Here is a 20637-nt window from a genome sequence, read left to right on the forward strand (position 1 = left end):
GGCGCCATCCCTGCTGCCAGGGGTACCGTCGGCTGGCGCTGCCCATGCCAGTGGTCCACTCCGCAGCTCCCGCTGGTGCCCCCATAGGGGCTACAGTTGGCATTGCCCTTGAATGGGCTGTGTGACACCTTGCCCACGGGTTATGGCTGGGTGTGGGGGCTGGAATGGCGGTGGGTAGGGAATGGGGGTGGGAGCACCCATACGGCCTGTGTCACTCTGCAGAACCTGGGGCCAAGGTAGATGGTCAGTGGGGTGCGGAGCAAGATGGCTGCCTTTCAGGCTGTGGCAATAGCGATCCATGCCTGGACACTGCACCAATCCTGTAGGGGGAGGTCACCCCGGCCCCACAGGCCGTACCCTGGTCACCTGCCCTGCCCCCCTGACAGATCCCCTCCCACCGCAGCCAGCCCAGCCAGTGCACGGTAGCCCAGTGTCGCACCTCTCTGTGTCCTACATCCGCTCTCCACACCATGCCGGTTTTACGATTTTTCAAAGCACAAGTGAACTGCGTCGTCTCTGCCATCTGGTTTTTGGATACAATTTTTAAAATGAATTTATGGAATGTGAGAGTCGTTGGTGAGCTACCATTTATTACACAGGCCTTGCTGCCTTTCAGAAGGAGGTGGTTGTGGTGATGTGCATCAATGTAAATGCATGTAGGCTGGCTAGCCACTAGAGGGAGCACCAGAAACATCACAAACATACGCTCAACGAATAGATCAGTTAATTAGGACACGTCCAATGGACATTCACGATACACACAGAAGGGACACCACCACAGGAGGGCATTACACCAACCCATATATAAAGGACACCACACACATGATCTGCCTCTTTCCAGTGGAGACAGTCAGTGAGTAGAGACACAGGGTTGATTCAATATTAGACCCACCACGTGGATTGCAGCAACTGGTTAGTCAGTCTGGGTAGCTATAGTAGGATTAGCAGTAGTGTCGAACCCGAGTAATAGAAGTGTAAATAGTTTAATAAACGTGTTGAAGTTATCTCCACGTCTGAACCTTCCTTTGTCAAGTGCACCACAAGGAAGCTGCTAATGTTACACCTACAACATAACAAATCATGGTACCAGGACTGAATTGTTTCAATCCACATAGCCATACCTCAGCGTACAGTGACAACCAGCAACGATACCCAGGCAAGATGTTCGAGATCCGGGTTCCGCAGCAGCTCCAGTGCCACGGCGATCTCCGCGATAACTGGCGGGCATTCCGGCAAATGTTTTAAATCTTCCTGGTAGCAGCCGAACTAGAAGACCTGGCCAATGCTGAAAAGACAGAGCTTCTCCTCACCGTCACCGGTGCCAGAGCAGAAGAAATCTTAAAAAAATTCAAGTTCTCCAAGGGGCAAAACAGGAGCGACTTCCAGGCAGTCCTGGACAAATTCGGCAAATACTGTGAGGAAAACACACTCCAACCAGCAAGAAAAGGTAAGAGAAGCGCCAGTGCTCACCACAAGGCCGAGATCCCGGAGCAGAGAACAATTTTTATCGCCGGCCATCTTTCTAAAGGGACTGAACTTGCGCAGTTGCGTGAGAAGCGCACAGAACGGGAAGGTCCTTTTGCGCACGGCCCAAATCAAACAAAAAATCTTTAAAGCCGTAAAACAACCTTCCTTCACCTGGAATGACTGCACAATGCCTCAAATTGAACCAGGAAATGAAATTAACCTCCGAAGAACTCTGCAACAAGCAGTTACCTACGCCCAAACCGATGATTCCAACCTTGAATACTTTGATACCGACCTTTACATTTTCTCTGGACCTCGCGAGCCCAATGCCAGCTCCGACGCAAACAGTGATGATATGATCCTAGAAGACTACGACTCAGACACAGCTTTCACCTTGGGAGGCTACCCCAGTACCAAATCCGAACCGCAACTAGACTTGTTGCACATTGGCGACCCCCGTACCGAATCCAACGGAGACGTGGAGTTGTTCTTCGGATTTGAGGATCTTCAGCCCAGCAGATACGACATCCCGACTCGTGAGTGCAGGAGTATGCTGCGGCCTGACACCAAGAGACAGAGAGCGGTACAAGCCCACAGAGTGCGGCCTGCTGCCACACAGAGAGTGTTCCACGCACCGCTAAGGGTTCCCGACTCCATGATAGAAGACACGCAAGACTCCGCACCGCAGTCCTTGCACGAACAAGAAGTGACTCCAGTGTCACAAGCCTCCACGCCAAGCTCGTGGACAGACTCCACAATTGCAGAAACGCAAGACTCCAGAACGCAGTCCTTGCACGAACAAGAAGTGACTCCAATGTCACAAGCCTCCACAGCGAGCTCGTGGACAGACTCCACGATAGAAGAAACGCAAGACTCCAGACCGCAGTCCTTGCACACACAAGACGTGACTCCAGTGTCATAAGCCTCCGCAGCGAGCTCGTGGACAGCCTCCACGATAGAATCAACGCAAGACTCCGGCGCGCAGTCTTTGCAGGAACAAGACCATGTGGGTCTTGCAACTTCCTCTGACCAACTAGCGGCAGACGATGCAAGTCTGCCATGCTCAAGTAAACAGCAAGAAGACTGTAACAGTCTACCACGCTCCAGTGCACAGCAGGACGACCATGACGGTCTATCATGCTACAGTGAAGAACAAAGTGACGATGACAGTCCAAGCCCAATTGAAGGACAACAAGACAATGACAGTCCACCCACATTGTTTGCGCCACCAGATGAAGACTCTGACAATTTACCCAACCCAAGTGAACAACAAGCAGCTACTGAGGCTCTACCCATGGTATGTGAGACAAGTGACGACAGCATCCCACTTCCCATGCAAGATGTGCAAAGTGACAGACCTCAGCTAGTGTGTACAGAGGCACTCGACGATCACTGTGAGACCACTGGTGACTCCGGTGACACCATGATACTTCCACCCTCATTCGCTCGAACCTCTCCACAAGTCAATGCATTCCTGCATGTTCTGACTCCAGACGTGCAGCTTCAAGAAATCTCAGCTGACTCCAGCTGAACCTGCTAAGACTCCGGACGGGGAGCATCAACAAACCAACACTGACTCAGTTAAAACTGACCAGACTCCAGATGGGGAGCAACCAAACGCCGACTCTGATTCACATAAGCCGGACTTTACTCCAGACTGGGAGTGCCGCAACCTCGGTGATGGCATGCTCAGGGTGACAGCAGATGCCACAACGACAGGAGATGGATCACTTAACAATTACACTGGGTCAGTAATAACAAGCAGCGGCTACAGTCCAAGGGGAATACACGGATATTCATCACAGCTATATCTACACATTTTTTCCACACCAGCAGTGCAGCCAATGACAGCTCATGCTGGACAAACCCAGTATTCAGGCATGCAGCAGCCAACAGTCTATGCAGCATATTCTCAAACAGGCCAGCACTACGGATTGCCCACTAATGGAATCAAGACCGAAGGAGGACTACCGCAAGCACAATCTGCACTACAGACTGGATGCCTTAGTTACAGCCCAGGATTTGCTGCACCCCAGCCTGGCCAGACGGCATATTCCTATCAGATGCAAGGTTCTAGTTTCACACCCTCGCCAAGTATTTATGCGAGCAGCAATTCTGTTTTCAATTCGACAAGCTTCAACGGTTCTCAGCAGGATCACCCTTCCTGCACAGCACGTGGCCAGAACCAGTATGTACAGTCTTATCCAACTTCAACATATGGCACATCCATGACCTCGAATGATACTGTTGATGGTACCTCTTCAACGTCAACACCTTATCAGCTACAAGATGCCACCCGACAGCACCATCACAAACATCGAAAAAGAAAGGGACTCCAAATCAGACAGCAAAGTGATTTGACCACTTCTTGGTTCCTGTGGCACAGGGACGTTGATGGCATTCATAACCAAGAGAGACATTTGACCATGAAGATTGATGGTTTTTGGACTCACATGAATGATTTGGACTTATTGTTTAATTACTGTTCCCATGACTTGTATATACCTTAACTTATGTACCTGTTATTGGTTCAATTTTCTTAAAGTGTACAGAAGATATGTAACATATAAAAAAGGGGGGATGTGGTGATGTGCATCACTGTAAATGCATGTAGGCTAGCTGGACACTAGAGGGAGCACCAGAAACATCACACACACACGCTCAACCAATAGATCAGTTAGATAGGACACAACCAATGGACATTCACGATACACACAGAGGTGAAACCACCACAGGAGGGCATTGCACCAACCCATATATAAAGGACACCACACACATGATCTGCCTCTTTCCAGTGGAGACAGTCAGTGAGTAGAGACACAGGGTTGATTCAATATCACTCCCACCATGTGGATTGCAGCAACAGGTTAGTCAGTCTGGGTAGCTATAGTAGGATTAGCAGTAGTGTCGAACCCGAGTAGTAGAAGTGTAAATAGTTCAATAAACGTGTTGAAGTTATCTCCACGTCTGAACCTTCCTTTGTCAAGTGCACCACAAGGAAGCCGCTTATGTTACACCTACAACATAACAAATCAGTGGTGAGATGCTATCTTGAACCACGGTAGTCCTCGTGCTGTAGGTACATCCTCACTGCTGTTGGGGAGGGAGTTCCAATGACAGGGAAGGAACCGTGATACATTTCCAAGTCAGGAAGAAGAGCTGCTGGGAGGGAAATATCCAGGCGGTGGTATTCCCATGTATCTGCTGTCCATGTCCTTCTGGCCACAGTCGTGGGTTTGGAAGGTGCTGCCTAAGGAGCCTTGGAAAGATCCTGCTGTGCATCTCGTAGATAACACACTGTCCCCACTGTGTGTCAGTTGTGGAGGGAGTGAATGTTTGAGGTGGTGGATGAGGTGTCAATCAAGTGACTGCTTTGTCCTGGATGGTATCAAGCTTCTTCAGTGTTGTTGGAGTTTCACTCATCCAGGTAAGGGGACAGTGCGCAAAGACTCTCCTGACTTTTGCCTTGTGGATAGTGGACAAACTTTGAGGAGTCAGTAGGTGACTTTCTCGCTGCTGGATTCCCGAATTCTGACCTGCTCTTGTAGCCACAGTATTTATATGTTGATAGTGGGGGATTCAGTAAGAGAACAAAGAACAAAGAACAAAGAAATGTACAGCACAGGAACAGGCCCTTCGGCCCTCCAAGCCCGTGCTGACCATGCTGCCCGACTAAACTACAATTTTCTACACTTCCTGGGTCCGTATCCCTCTATTCCCATCCTATTCATGTATTTGTCAAGATGCCCCTTAAATGTCACTACCGTCCCTGATTCCACCACCTCCTCTGGTAGCGAATGGTAATGCCAGTGAACGTCAAGGAACAATGGTTAGATTACCTTAAGTTCCTGCGGAGTCGCAAATGATGCTGAACATTGTGCAGTCATCAGCGAACATCTCCATTTCTGACCTTATGATGGAAGGAAAGTTATTGATGAAGCAGCTGAAGATGATTGAACCCAGGACACTATGCCAAGGAACTCCCCCATACTTAGTCAAATGAGGTCCATGTATTCCATGCTTGTTGTGACATGGGGGTGTCCTTTACTGTCACTGGATCAAAACCCCAGAATTTCCTCCCTATCGCCAGTTGGACTCCAGCACCTTCTCAAAGAGGAATACATTTGGATCTTGCCAGCAATGCTCACTTCACATGAATGAATTAAAAACACATCCAAGTCTGTGCTGTCTTCCTCCCCAATGTAATATTGAGTGAAGAGGTGGGTAGGAAGCGACAGTGGGACAGGAAGGCTGCTATAAACTAGACTCACACAGCATCAAACACACAGCTCATGATGCAATTGTATTTATTATTGACTGAGAGACTAAGAACAGTCACAGAGGCAGTAACTGTGTCACAAACAAATCAAACACTGAATCCAGTCCCGGACAGGATCACGGAGCATCACCAGATTCCTCTAATCATAGATCAATTTGCGGGAGCAAATGAAATTTATTTTGTTCGAACAATTTGCATCATTCCAGCCAATTCTACTCCCTGGAGAAAGAAAGAAAGATTGAATTCAGTGAAGTGAGCAGCTATTGTTCTAAGTAGTTCATTCTTTCTGCTTTGAGAGCGTCAATGATCTTTTCATTTTCCCCATCTCTTAATCCGTGAGGATCTTTGTAAATAACCGGAGATATTTCCTGTTGTGACCCCCTTTCCGGTCAGTGTGTGAGTCAGTGAATCTGAAAACCTGCCGCTATTCACTTGGGGGACAGTGCCTGAGTGAAGGTGCAGGGTGGGATTCTCCGTCGACCAACGCTGGAGTTGGGAAAGGTAATTGGGCGGAGAATTGGTGGTGAGGCCAGACTGATGGCCAGCGCCGGGCGCCTGACAGACCGCCATGCTGCGGTGCCATGACAGCAGGGTCAATGTGTTCTACTCCGCATATACGGTAAACACCGTCGGCATAGCACCAGCGGGCCTGAGCCGAGGATTTACTGACGGCATGTTTCACTTGTGCTTTTAAAAATCTGGAAACAGGCACCGTGGCCAATGAGGGAGAGGGGGGGAGGTCGGACACACAGAGGCACGGCTGTGGGCTGCCGCTCCTGCCGCTGACATGGCTGGTCGTGGGTAGGGGGGGCCGAGGGAGTGGGAGAAGCGGTGGTTGACCAGGGGACGGGCCTTAGGGTGGGGGTGAATCCCCCCCCCATGGACCACAATTGAAGCAGCCTGTTGGAAGCCATCTTTCTGCGCACCCCACTGACTGTCCACCGTGGCCAACGAGTGACACCAGACATGTGGGTGCCCTCACCTCTTCATCCCCAGTACCGGCACCCCAGCCTCCACCCTCTACCCCACCAGCTCTGTACCCGACCACCCACCCTCAACCCCAACAACTCCCCCCCCCTCCAACAGGCCATCACCCGCCAGCAGGTCATCATGCGGCCCACCCAAGGGCATCGCCCATGGTAGCCCCTACAGGAGGGTGCCACTCGAAGGCCACTGAGCGTATCACTGGCATGGCAGCACCAGCCAACGGTACCCCTGTCAGCAGGTGCAAGCTTCGGAGCCACAGGCCCCCCCATGGTGCAACCATCAACGGGGCCAGGGGTGTGGAGGGCAGGGTGCCGGAGGAACAGCCGGTGGTGGGTGTGGGGATGGGGGAGGAGGAACATGGGGCCATCGTGGAGCCCGCTGGACCTCGTAGGTCACGGGAGTATGCCCCATGCTAACATGTCTTTCACCCCCATTCGGAATGACTATCGAAATCCAACCAGGAACGGTGGCCTTTATCCTGCTTGCCGCAACCCTGGGCGATGCACTGAGGCTGTACGAGTCGGAGTTACTCGAGAAGGACCCTGTCATGGCGGAGCTTTCCCCAGAGGAACAGGAAGCTAATGGTGAGGTCGGTGAACAGGTGCATCAGTGCCATCACAGAGGCCCTATATGCCCGGACAATACATCAAATTCAATCTGGACCGAGACCACCAGGATGGTCGGGCAGCGGGATTCGCTGTCATGTCATCACCGAGGTGCCCCAGGTCCAGGGGGTGATCGATGGGATGCATGTTGCCCTCGGGGAACCGGTCCATGATGGCCACTCTACACAAAAAGGGGCTGCATGAACATGCAGCTGGTGTGTGACCATGAGATGCCCACCTGGGCCCGATACCTGGGTAGTGTGCATGACGCCTTTGTCCTGGCACACTCGACGGTTCTTGACATCTTCAAGGTGCACCCCCGGCTAGAGGTTGGCTCCTGGGCGACAAGGGTTAACCGTTGCGGTCATGGCTCATGACGCTTATCTGGAGGCCACAGACCGACGCGGAGACCTGCTGCAATGGCGCCCAGGCCGACACCAGGGGCATGATCGAACGGTGCTTTGGCACCCTGAAGACGCGGTTCAGGTGTCTGGACCGCTCTGGAGGGGCCCCCCAGCATAGCGCTAAGAAGGTCACATACATGGTGATGGCCTGCTATGTCCTCCACAACACTGCCCAGGAGAGGGGCAACGTGCTGGAGGGGGAGGATGAATGCCAGTCCTCGTCCGATGAGGACGATATGGGGGAGGATGAGGATGGGCAGGACATCGGGCCTGAGCAGGCACGGGAGGTCGCACAACATGCACGGGACGTTCTACTCACCTCCAGGTTCACCAACCCGAGGGCCTGACCAGCGGCACAAACATCCCGTCACACCCCCGCCCCACCCCCACCCCGGCCGACCACCCCATAGCATGAACACCCTCACTGCGCCATCACCGGCCTCCCTTGCAACCCCTTCCGTGGTTAATACCTGCCTCACTACAGGGTGGGGGCCCTGGGTTGGCAATAACAGAGGGTCCGGTCCATGGGGTGGAGGATGATGACGGCCAGCTCTGCGATGAGCTCTGCGATGAGCTCTGCGATGAGCTCTGCTTCTCCGCACTGTTTGACAATGTCTGACTCCTGCCCACGGTAGCACTTTCCACCGACCACCTGGGTGATCCCTGCATGCGAGCTGGCCATTCCAAAACATGGTCCCATCGAACCCTTGAGGTGGGGGGTAATGGGGTGGGCATGGTAAGGCGGGTGGGTATGGGGTGGCGGGGGATGGGGTGAGGCACTGGAACAGTGAGCACTGGCTGATCTGGGGTCTCTGGCCCAAGCCTACCCCCAACGTCCGCGCACCCCAGTGCCCTCTCGTAGCCAGTCCGCACCAGGCCACCCCCACACCCTCCTGACAGAGCACCGAAACATTGTGAACAGGTGTTTATTGTGAAACAGTGAACATATACAGACAGGTTTGCACCTAATGCTTCCCTTTGTGCTGCACCTGTGCCAACCTAACTGGCGTCTACCTTTCTGGCCTTAGGGACCCTAATGCCATGTCTAGATGGATCCCCAGGTGGTACATCAGCAGTGGATGTGGCCTGTGGCGATTCCCGCCGTGTGACCTGGGTCCCCTTTTGCGACCATCTTCTGGGACGACCAAGCCTGGATGGGCCCGGTTGCTCCTCGGGTGTCCCAAGTGGAGTGCTGCTGCCCTGTTCTGCCCGCTGTTCATCAGATGCACCAGGCTCCGGAGGGGGTAGGGGGGGGGGGGGAGTTCTAGATGCTGTGGTGTTCCGGCACCAGCCCTGCGGGAGTCATGGGCCCCATCACCTCCTTCTCCCTCGCAGTGCCCGATGACCCCCCCGAGCTACCCCTTGGGATGGTGGTGCAAGTGGAGTTAATCCCGGAGGCACCCCCGCCACCTGGCGCTGCCAGTCCTGGAGGCCCACTCCCGTCTCGACCAGGGTCTCAATTCTCACAGCCATGGAGTCCAGGGAGTGGATCACCTCCCTCTGGGAATGTGGGAATGTGCTACATTACCCAGTAACTGTGCCACCTCCCTCTGGGTCTGTACCACATCAGCCAGTGACTGTGCCACCTCCCTCTGGGTCTGTACCACATCAGCCAGTGACTGTGCCACCTCCCTCTGGGTCTGTACCACATCAGCCAGTGACTGTGCCACCCAGCTCTGTGCCTGGCTCAGGTCAGCCAGCGCCTGGGCAATGCCACCGACGCCCTTAGCCTTGACCTGCTGTGACTGGGCCACGTTCTGGAGCACATCTGCAATGTCCAGCTCGCCCTGTGCCACGGCCACCCCCCGCACAGAGTGTCCCAGGCCTTGGACAACGATTCATGGCCAATATCTTTGCCCCAAAGGCCTCCACCGCAGATGTCACCTGTCTGGTGTTGGTCTGGGTGGCACGCATGGTCGGCACCACCTCCTGCCACTGCAGGTGGTTGGATGCCTCAAGCTGCACCTGCAGGTACTGGATGCTCGCCGACCGCCCCTCATGCAGTCCCTGGCTCTGTGACTGCATCTCCACTGACGATGGGACCGCCCTTTCCAGAAGCCTGGATCTGTCCGGACGGCAGCTAGACCCTGGGGTCAGGCCTCCCTCGGACCGCCCGACACCTGATGTAACACTGCGCATGGATGATGCGCGCGAGATAGTGCCCCAGGAGGCTCTTCACTAAAGTGCCCAACCGAGCTGAGTGTCTCATTGACGGTGGAGGGTGTTGGAATCAGCTGTGTCAGGAAGTCAGCGTCGTCCCCAGACTGGTGCTCCGGGGTGTCCCAGGCAGCAGTTCGAGGGATCCCGTCGCTGTCCGTTTCCTCTTCCTCGCTGCTACCCACTTGGGGTTGGTGGGGGGACACCAGAAGAGCCTGCCTCATCGCCAGGTGATCCTGCAAGACGCAAGACATGACGCATGATTGGATGGTGAATTGGGATGGTGGTGGAGGGGGGTGAGCGGGGTGGATGGTGTTGGAGGGGCGGTGTGCGGTTAGCGATGGTGGACGGGGTTGTGGGTGGTGGTGTGCGGTAGGGAGTTGGTGGTGGTGATGGGGACGGTGGGTAGTGGCGGTGCCACACATGCCATGGGGAACCACAATTCAGTGGTGTCTGACTTGCTCGCCCGATGCGAACTTCCGCCTCGGCGACAGGCTTCTCTCTGGGCCCACCAACCAGATCCAGTGTCCGCTGCCCCGCTGCAGTGAGGGGCCACCGGTCCGGCGGTCCCACTCCGGTCTTTTCCCTCTCTCAGCAGTTGTTGGCCATCTTCTCCTGGGGGAGGAGGCACAGAAAGCGCACAGCCAGATGCATGCAGCACAGCGGTGGGTAGCTGATGGCCTGCGTCGCCAGGGCACCCAGTTTGGGTGCTGGCATGTGGTGCAGGGTGGGGTGTGCATACTTCACACAATTGGAACATTCCCAATTAGAATTCAGCTTTCCGATATCTGTCTGGGTTACATTACCTTCAATCTGGGAATTGAATCCTGTGGAAAGGGGGAAGGATGTTTGGTGCATTAGTGAAGTTAGCTGGATACAGGAAGGTTGAATCTTTTTCCTGGGAATGGTGTATAAACAGAGTGGTGTCCTGCTCACCGGGAGCACGGCTGCAGCCTGGGCCGTGTCAGGATCAGCTCAGTAAATGTGCAGCAGTTACGAAGCTGCTCTTGGTCTGACCTCATCACTGCAGATCCCACAGAGACGCACAATTGAGCAGAAGGAGAAACTTTAGTGTCACTCCCAGTGACCGTTCCTTTATCCACAGCATGTCACCCATGTACTTTCCCCCAGGAAACAGTTTTACCTGGAAGATGACTGCCAGAGGGGCAGGAAGTAGAGATCTGTCAAAGTCTAAAACTCAACCACATGGAGCCCACTCAGAATCTCAACCACTGATCTATTTTCTTGGAGCCATTTTCCTCTAAGATACAGGGTGTGATCTAACGCCCGCGTCACGTCCGCCGCACACCTGCGCAAGTCGGTAAGATCACGGGAGAGGCCAAAATGAGGATCCACGCCACGCGCTGATCAGTTTCTGATCGAACCTGCCGGATCCCGTTGGCGGATTCTGGATTCAGCCTGGACATGGAAAGAAGTCAGTAATCACCAATTAAGGTCAATTTTCTTGCTTCCATATTACAGGGACAGCGCGCTGAATCAGGAGGAGACGGCACAGGGACAGCGCGCTGAATCAGGAGGAGACGGCACAGGGACAGCGCACTGAACCAGGAGGAGACGGTACAGGGACAGCGCACTGAACCAGGAGGAGACGGTACAGGGACAGCGCACTGAACCAGGAGGAGACGGTACAGGGACAGCGCACTGAATCAGGAGGAGACGGCACAGGGACAGCGCACTGAACCAGGAGGAGACGGCACAGGGACAGCGCACTGAACCAGGAGGAGACGGCACAGGGACAGCGCACTGAATCAGGAGGAGACGGCACAGGGACAGCGCGCTGAATCAGGAGGAGACGGCACAGGGACAGCGCACTGAACCAGGAGGAGACGGCACAGGGACAGCGCACTGAATCAGGAGGAGACGGCACAGGGACAGCGCGCTGAATCAGGAGGAGACGGCACAGGGACAGCGCACTGAACCAGGAGGAGACGGCACAGGGACAGCGCACTGAACCAGGAGGAGACGGTACAGGGACAGCGCACTGAATCAGGAGGAGACGGCACAGGGACAGCGCGCTGAATCAGGAGGAGACGGCACAGGGACAGCGCACTGAACCAGGAGCAGGCGGTACTGGGACATCGCACTGACATCAGGAGGAGACGGTACTGGGACAGCGCACTGAACCAGGAGCAGGCGGTACTGGGACATCGCACTGACATCAGGAGGAGACGGTACAGGGACAGCGCACTGAACCAGGAGCAGGCGGTACAGGGACATCGCACTGACATCAGGAGGAGACGGTACTGGGACAGCGCACTGAATCAGGAGGAGACGGTACAGGGACAGCGCGCTGAATCAGGAGGAGACGGCACAGGGACAGCGCACTGAATCAGGAGGAGACGGTACAGGGACAGCGCGCTGAATCAGGAGGAGACGGCACAGGGACAGCGCACTGAACCAGGAGGAGACGGCACAGGGACAGCGCGCTGAATCAGGAGGAGACGGCACAGGGACAGCGCGCTGAATCAGGAGGAGACGGCACAGGGACAGCGCGCTGAATCAGGAGGAGACGGCACAGGGACAGCGCACTGAATCAGGAGGAGACGGTACAGGGACAGCGCGCTGAATCAGGAGGAGACGGCACAGGGACAGCGCGCTGAATCAGGAGGAGACGGCACAGGGACAGCGCGCTGAATCAGGAGGAGACGGTACAGGGACAGCGCGCTGAATCAGGAGGAGACGGCACAGGGACATCGCACTGACATCAGGAGCAGACGGTACAGGGACAGCGCACTGAATCAGGAGGAGACGGTACAGGGACAGCGCACTGAACCAGGAGCAGGCGGTACAGGGACATCGCACTGACATCAGGAGCAGACGGTACAGGGACAGCGCACTGAACCAGGAGCAGGCGGTACTGGGACAGCGCACTCACATCAGGAGGAGACGGCACAGGGACAGCGCACTGAACCAGGAGCAGGCGGTACTGGGACATCGCACTGACATCAGGAGGAGACGATACTGGGACAGTGCACTGACATCAGGAGGAGACGGTACAGGGACAGCGCGCTGACGTCAGGAGCAGAGGGTACTGGGACAGCGCACTGAATCAGGAGGAGACGGCACAGGGACAGCGCACTGAACCAGGAGCAGGCGGTACAGGGACAGCGCACTGACATCAGGAGCAGACGGTACAGGGACAGCGCACTGAACCAGGAGCAGGCGGTACTGGGACATCGCACTGACATCAGGAGGAGACGGTACAGGGACAGCGCACTGAACCAGGAGCAGGCGGTACAGGGACATCGCACTGACATCAGGAGGAGACGGTACAGGGACAGCGCACTGAACCAGGAGCAGGCGGTACTGGGACAGCGCACTCACATCAGGAGGAGACGGTACTGGGACAGCGCACTGAACCAGGAGCAGGCGGTACAGGGACAGCGCACTGAATCAGGAGGAGATGGTACAGGGACAGCGCACTGAATCAGGAGGAGACGGCACAGGGACAGCGCGCTGAATCAGGAGGAGACGGCACAGGGACAGCGCACTGAACCAGGAGCAGGCGGTACTGGGACAGCGCACTGAATCAGGAGGAGACGGTACAGGGACAGCGCACTGAATCAGGAGGAGATGGTACAGGGACAGCGCACTGAACCAGGAGCAGGCGGTACAGGGACAGCGCACTGAATCAGGAGGAGATGGTACAGGGACAGCGCACTGAATCAGGAGGAGACGGCACAGGGACAGCGCGCTGAATCAGGAGGAGACGGCACAGGGACAGCGCACTGAAGCAGGAGCAGGCGGTACAGGGACATCGCACTGACATCAGGAGCAGACGGTACTGGGACAGCGCACTGAACCAGGAGCAGGCGGTACTGGGACATCGCACTGACATCAGGAGCAGACGGTACAGGGACAGCGCACTGAACCAGGAGCAGGCGGTACTGGGACATCGCACTGACGTCAGGAGGAGACGGTACAGGGACAGCGCACTGAACCAGGAGCAGGCGGTACAGGGACATCGCACTGACATCAGGAGCAGACGGTACTGGGACATCGCACTGAATCAGGAGGAGACGGCACAGGGACAGCGCACTGAACCAGGAGCAGGCGGTACTGGGACGTCGCACTGACATCAGGAGGAGACGGTACAGGGACAGCGCACTGAACCAGGAGCAGGCGGTACAGGGACAGCGCGCTGACATCAGGAGGAGACGGTACAGGGACAGCGCACTGAACCAGGAGCAGGCGGTACTGGGACATCGCACTGACATAAGGTGCAGACGGTACTGGGACAGCGCACTGAACCAGGAGGAGACGGCACAGGGACAGCGCACTGATGTCAGGAGCAGAGGGTACTGGGACAGCGCGCTGACATCAGGAGGAGACGGTACAGGGACATCGCACTGAACCAGGAGCAGGCGGTACTGGGACATCGCACTGACATCAGGAGGAGACGGTACAGGGACAGCGCACTGAACCAGGAGGAGACGGCACAGGGACAGCGCACTGATGTCAGGAGGAGGCGGTACTGGGACATCGCACTGACATCAGGAGGAGACGGTACAGGGACAGCGCACTGAACCAGGAGCAGGCGGTACAGGGACATCGCACTGAATCAGGAGGAGACGGTACTGGGACAGCGCACTGAATCAGGAGGAGACGATACTGGGACAGCGCACTGACGTCAGGAGGAGACGGCACAGGGACAGCGCACTGATGTCAGGAGCAGAGGGTACTGGGACAGCGCGCTGACATCAGGAGGAGACGGTACAGGGACATCGCACTGAACCAGGAGCAGGCGGTACTGGGACATCGCACTGACATCAGGAGGAGACGGTACAGGGACAGCGCACTGAACCAGGAGGAGACGGCACAGGGACAGCGCACTGATGTCAGGAGGAGGCGGTACTGGGACATCGCACTGACATCAGGAGGAGACGGTACAGGGACAGCGCACTGAACCAGGAGCAGGCGGTACAGGGACATCGCACTGAATCAGGAGGAGACGGTACTGGGACAGCGCACTGAATCAGGAGGAGACGATACTGGGACAGCGCACTGACGTCAGGAGGAGACGGTACAGGGACAGCGCACTGAACCAGGAGCAGGCGGTACTGGGACAGCGCACTGACATCAGGAGGAGACGGTACAGGGACAGCGCACTGAATCAGGAGGAGACGATACTGGGACAGCGCGCTGACATCAGGAGGAGACGATACTGGGACAGCGCACTGACGTCAGGAGGAGACGGTACAGGGACAGCGCGCTGACATCAGGAGGAGACGATACTGGGACAGCGCACTGACGTCAGGAGGAGACGGTACAGGGACAGCGCACTGAACCAGGAGCAGGCGGTACTGGGACATCGCACTGACATCAGGAGGAGACGGTACAGGGACAGCGCACTGAACCAGGAGCAGGCGGTACAGGGACAGCGCACTGAATCAGGAGGAGACGGCACAGGGACAGCGCACTGAACCAGGAGCAGGCGGTACTGGGACATCGCACTGACATCAGGAGGAGACGGCACAGGGACATCGCACTGACATCAGGAGCAGAGGGTACTGGGACAGCGCACTGAATCAGGAGGAGACGGCACAGGGACATTGCACTGACATCAGGAGCAGAGGGTACTGGGACAGCGCGCTGACATCAGGAGGAGACGGTACTGGGACAGCGCACTGACATCAGGAGGAGATGGTACAGGGACAGCGCACTGACATCAGGAGCAGAGGGTACTGGGACAGCGCACTGACATCAGGAGGAGATGGTACAGGGACATCGCACTGACATCAGGAGCAGAGGGTACTGGGACAGCGCACTGACATCAGGAGGAGATGGTACAAGGACATCGCACTGACATCAGGAGGAGACGGTACTGGGACAGCGCACTGACATCAGGAGGAGATGGTACAGGGACAGCGCACTGACATCAGGAGGAGACGGTACTGGGACATCGCACTGACATCAGGAGGAGACGGTACTGGGACAGCGCACTGACATCAGGAGGAGATGGTACAGGGACATCGCACTGACATCAGGAGCAGAGGGTACTGGGACAGCGCACTGACATCAGGAGGAGATGGTACAGGGACATCGCACTGACATCAGGAGGAGACGGTACTGGGACAGCGCACTGACATCAGGAGGAGATGGTACAGGGACAGCGCACTGACATCAGGAGGAGACGGTACAGGGACAGCGCACTGAACCAGGAGCAGGCGGTACTGGGACATCGCACTGACATCAGGAGGAGACGGTACAGGGACAGCGCACTGAACCAGGAGCAGGCGGTACAGGGACATCGCACTGACATCAGGAGGAGACGGTACTGGGACAGCGCACTGAACCAGGAGGAGGCGGCACAGGGACAGCGCACTGAACCAGGAGCAGGCGGTACTGGGACATCGCACTGAATCAGGAGGAGACGGCACAGGGACAGCGCGCTGAATCAGGAGCAGAGGGTACTGGGACACCGCACTGACATCAGGAGGAGATGGTACAGGGACATCGCACTGACATCAGGAGGAGACGGTACTGGGACAGCGCACTGACATCAGGAGGAGATGGTACAGGGACAGCGCACTGACATCAGGAGCAGAGGGTACTGGGACAGCGCACTGACATCAGGAGGAGATGGTACAGGGACATCGCACTGACATCAGGAGCAGAGGGTACTGGGACAGCGCACTGACATCAGGAGGAGATGGTACAAGGACATCGCACTGACATCAGGAGGAGACGGTACAGGGACAGCGCACTGACATCAGGAGGAGACGGTACTGGGACAGCGCACTGACATCAGGAGGAGACGGCACAGGGACAGCGCACTGACATCAGGAGCAGGCGGTACTGGGACAGCGCACTGACATCAGGAGGAGACGGTACAGGGACAGCACACTGAATCAGGAGCAGGCGGTACAGGGACAGCGCACTGACATCAGGAGGAGACGGCACAGGGACAGCGCACTGAACCAGGAGCAGGCGGTACTGGGACATCGCACTGACATCAGGAGGAGACGGTACAGGGACAGCGCACTGAACCAGGAGCAGGCGGTACAGGGACATCGCACTGACATCAGGAGCAGACGGTACAGGGACAGCGCACTGAATCAGGAGGAGACGGCACAGGGACAGCGCACTCACATCAGGAGGAGACGGTACTGGGACAGCGCGCTGAATCAGGAGGAGACGGCACAGGGACATCGCACTGAACCAGGAGCAAGCGGTACAGGGACAGCGCACTGACATCAGGAGGAGACGGTACTGGGACAGCGCACTGACATCAGGAGGAGACGGTACTGGGACAGCGCGCTGAATCAGGAGGAGACGGCACAGGGACATCGCACTGAACCAGGAGCAGGCGGTACAGGGACAGCGCACTGAACCAGGAGGAGGCGGTACAGGGACAGCACACTGACGTCAGGAGCAGGCGGTACAGGGACATCGCACTGACATCAGGAGGAGGCGGTACTGGGACATCGCACTGACATCAGGAGGAGACGGTACAGGGACATCGCACTGACATCAGGAGGAGGCGGTACTGGGACAGCGCGCTGACATCAGGAGGAGACGGTACAGGGACAGCACGCTGACATCTGGAGGAGACGGTACTGGTACAGGGACATCGCACTGACATCAGGAGCAGACGGTACTGGGACAGCGCACTGACATCAGGAGGAGACGGTACAGGGACAGCGCACTGACATCAGGAGCAGGCAGTACTGGGACAGCGCACTGACATCAGGAGAAGACGGTACAGGGACAGCGCACTGACGTCAGGAGCAGGCGGTACAGGTACAGCACGCTGACGTCAGGAGCAGGCGGTACAGGGACAGCGCACTGACATCAGGAGGAGACGGTACTGGGACATCGCACTGAATCAGGAGCAGGCGGTACAGGGACAGCGCACTGACATCAGGAGGAGACGGTACAGGAACAGTGCGCTGACTTCAGGAGGAGACGGTACAGGGACAGCGCACTGACATCAGGAGCAGACGCTACAGGGACAGTGCACTGACATCAGGAGCAGGCAGTACAGGGACAGCGCGCTGACATCAGGAGCAGGCAGTACAGGGACAGCGCACTGACGTCAGGAGGAGACGGTACAGGGACAGCGCACTGACATCAGGAGCAGACGCTACAGGGACAGCGCACTGGCATCAGGAGCAGGCAGTACAGGGACAGCACGCTGACATCAGGAGGAGACGGTACCGGGACAGCGCACTGAATCAGGAGCAGGCAGTACTGGGACAGCACGCTGACATCAGGAGGAGACGGTACCGGGACAGCGCAGTGACATCAGGAGCAGGCGGTACAGGGACAGCACGCTGACGTCAGGAGGAGGCGGTACTGGGACAGCGCACTGACATCAGGAGCAGGCGGTACAGGGACAGCGCACTGAATCAGGAGCAGGCGGTACTGGGACAGCACACTGACGTCAGGAGGAGACGGTACAGGGACAGTGCACTGACATCAGGAGGAGACGGTACTGGGACAGCGCACTGACATCAGGAGCAGGCGGTACAGGGACAGCGCACTGACATCAGGAGGAGACGGTACTGGGACAGCGCACTGACATCAGGAGCAGGCGGTACAGGGACAGCGCACTGAAATCAGGAGGAGACGGTACTGGGACAGAGCACTGACATCAGGAGCAGGCGGTACAGGGACAGCGCACTGACATCAGGAGGAGACGGTACTGGGACAGCGTGTTGACGTCAGGAGGAGATGGTACTGGGACAGCGCGCTGACCTCAGGAGGAGACGGTACTGGGACAGCGCGCTGACATCAGGAGGAGACGGTACTGGGACAGCGTGTTGACGTCAGGAGGAGATGGTACTGGGACAGCGCGCTGACCTCAGGAGGAGACGGTACTGTGACAGCGCGCTGACATCAGGAGCAGGCAGTACTGGGACAGTGCACTGACATCAGGGGCAGGCGGTACAGGGACAGCGCACTGACATCAGGAGGAGACGGTACAGGGACAGCGCACTGACATCAGGAGGAGACGGTACAGGGACAGCGCACTGACATCAGGAGGAGACGGTACTGGGACAGCGCACTGACATCAGGGGCAGGCGGTACAGGGACAGCGCACTGACATCATGAGGAGATGGTACAGGGACAGCGCACTGACATCAGGAGGAGACGGTACTGGGACATCGCACTGACATCAGGAGAAGACGGTACAGGGACAGAGCACTGACATCAGGAGCAGGCAGTACTGGGACATCGCACTGACATCAGGAGGAGACGGTACAGGGACAGAGCACTGACATCAGGAGCAGGCGGTACAGGTACAGCACGCTGATGTCAGGAGGAGACGGTACAGGGACATCGCACTGACATCAGGAGCAGAGGGTACTGGGACAGCGCACTGACATCAGGAGCAGACGGTACAGGGACATCGCACTGACATCAGGAGCAGACGCTACAGGGACAGCGCACTGACATCAGGAGCAGGCGGTACAGGTACAGCACACTGAATCAGGAGCAGGCGGTACAGGGACAGCGCACTGACATCAGGAGGAGACGGTACAGGAACAGTGCGCTGACTTCAGGAGGAGACGGTACAGGGACAGCGCACTGACGTCAGGAGGAGACGGTACAGGGACAGCGCACTGACGTCAGGGGCAGGCGGTACTGGGACATCGCACTGACATCAGGAGCAGACGGTACAGGGACAGCGCACTGAACCAGGAGGAGGCGGTACAGGGACATCGCACTGACATCAGGAGCAGGCGGTACTGGGACAGCGCACTGACGTCAGGAGCAGACGGTACAGGGACAGCGCACTGACGCCAGGAGCAGACGGTACAGGGACAGGGCACTGACGTCAGGAGCAGGCGGTACTGGGACAGCGCACTGACGTCAGGAGCAGGCGGTACAGGGACAGCGCACTGAACCAGGAGCAGGCGGTACAGCGACAGCGCGCTGACATCAGGAGCAGGCGGTACTGGGACAGCGCACTGACGTCAGGAGGAGACGGTACAGGGACAGCGCACTGACGTCAGGAGCAGGCGGTACAGGGACAGCGCACTGAATCAGGAGCAGGCGGTACAGGGACAGCGCACTCACATCAGGAGGAGACGGTGATGTGTTGGGTGTTCTGGATCACAAACAGGTCACCAACACTGGAAGTGGTGCAACTCAATTTTATTATAAGGTTAACTATATTAACATACTTGAACTGTGGGTAAATGAAACACCAGCATTAACTGTTGACCCTTGCCGAGTCCTAACCAGGTGATGCACTCAGCGCATGGTGAATGTCTGTGTTGCAGGCTGTGAGCTCTGTGCTCCGAGCTGGCTGCTACTAGAATGAGCGGGAACTCTCCTGTCCCCTGTCTTTCTAGGGCGTGTGCTCTCACTGGTGATTGGCTGCTGTGTTGTGTATGCTGATTGGTCCCACTGCATGCCCATCAGTGTGTGTGTGTGTCTGCACCTGAATATACTGGTGTATATTATGACAGACGGCACTGGGACAGCGCACTGATGTCAGGAGGAGACGGTACTGGGACAGCGCGCGGACGTCAGGAGGAGACGGTACTGGGACAGTGCGCGGACGACAGGAGGAGACGGTACTGGGACAGCGCGCGGATGTCAGGAGGAGACGGTACTGGGACAGCACGCTGACGTCAGGAGGAGACGGTACTGGGACAGCGCGCGGACGTCAGGAGGAGACGGGACTGGGACAGCACGCTGACGTCAGGAGGAGACGGTACTGGGACAGCGCACTGACGTCAGGAGGAGACGGTACTGGGACAGC

The 20637-nt window shown here is 56.8% G+C and overlaps 1 protein-coding gene across 1 annotated transcript in view; it reads right to left on the bottom strand.

Moving 5' to 3' along the window:
• Positions 1–5757: 5757 nt before the first annotated feature.
• The window catches only part of LOC140387673 (echinoidin-like), a 107563-nt gene continuing 92683 nt past the window's right edge, over positions 5758–20637 (bottom strand). The window contains exon 7 of the mRNA XM_072470866.1: positions 5758–5965. Coding sequence (XP_072326967.1) covers positions 5886–5965 — 80 coding nt within the window. The 3' untranslated portion in view covers positions 5758–5885. The remainder of the gene's footprint in view (positions 5966–20637) is intronic.

The sequence above is a fragment of the Scyliorhinus torazame genome, chromosome 13 (genome assembly GCF_047496885.1).
Source record: "Scyliorhinus torazame isolate Kashiwa2021f chromosome 13, sScyTor2.1, whole genome shotgun sequence".
NCBI lineage: Eukaryota > Metazoa > Chordata > Chondrichthyes > Carcharhiniformes > Scyliorhinidae > Scyliorhinus > Scyliorhinus torazame.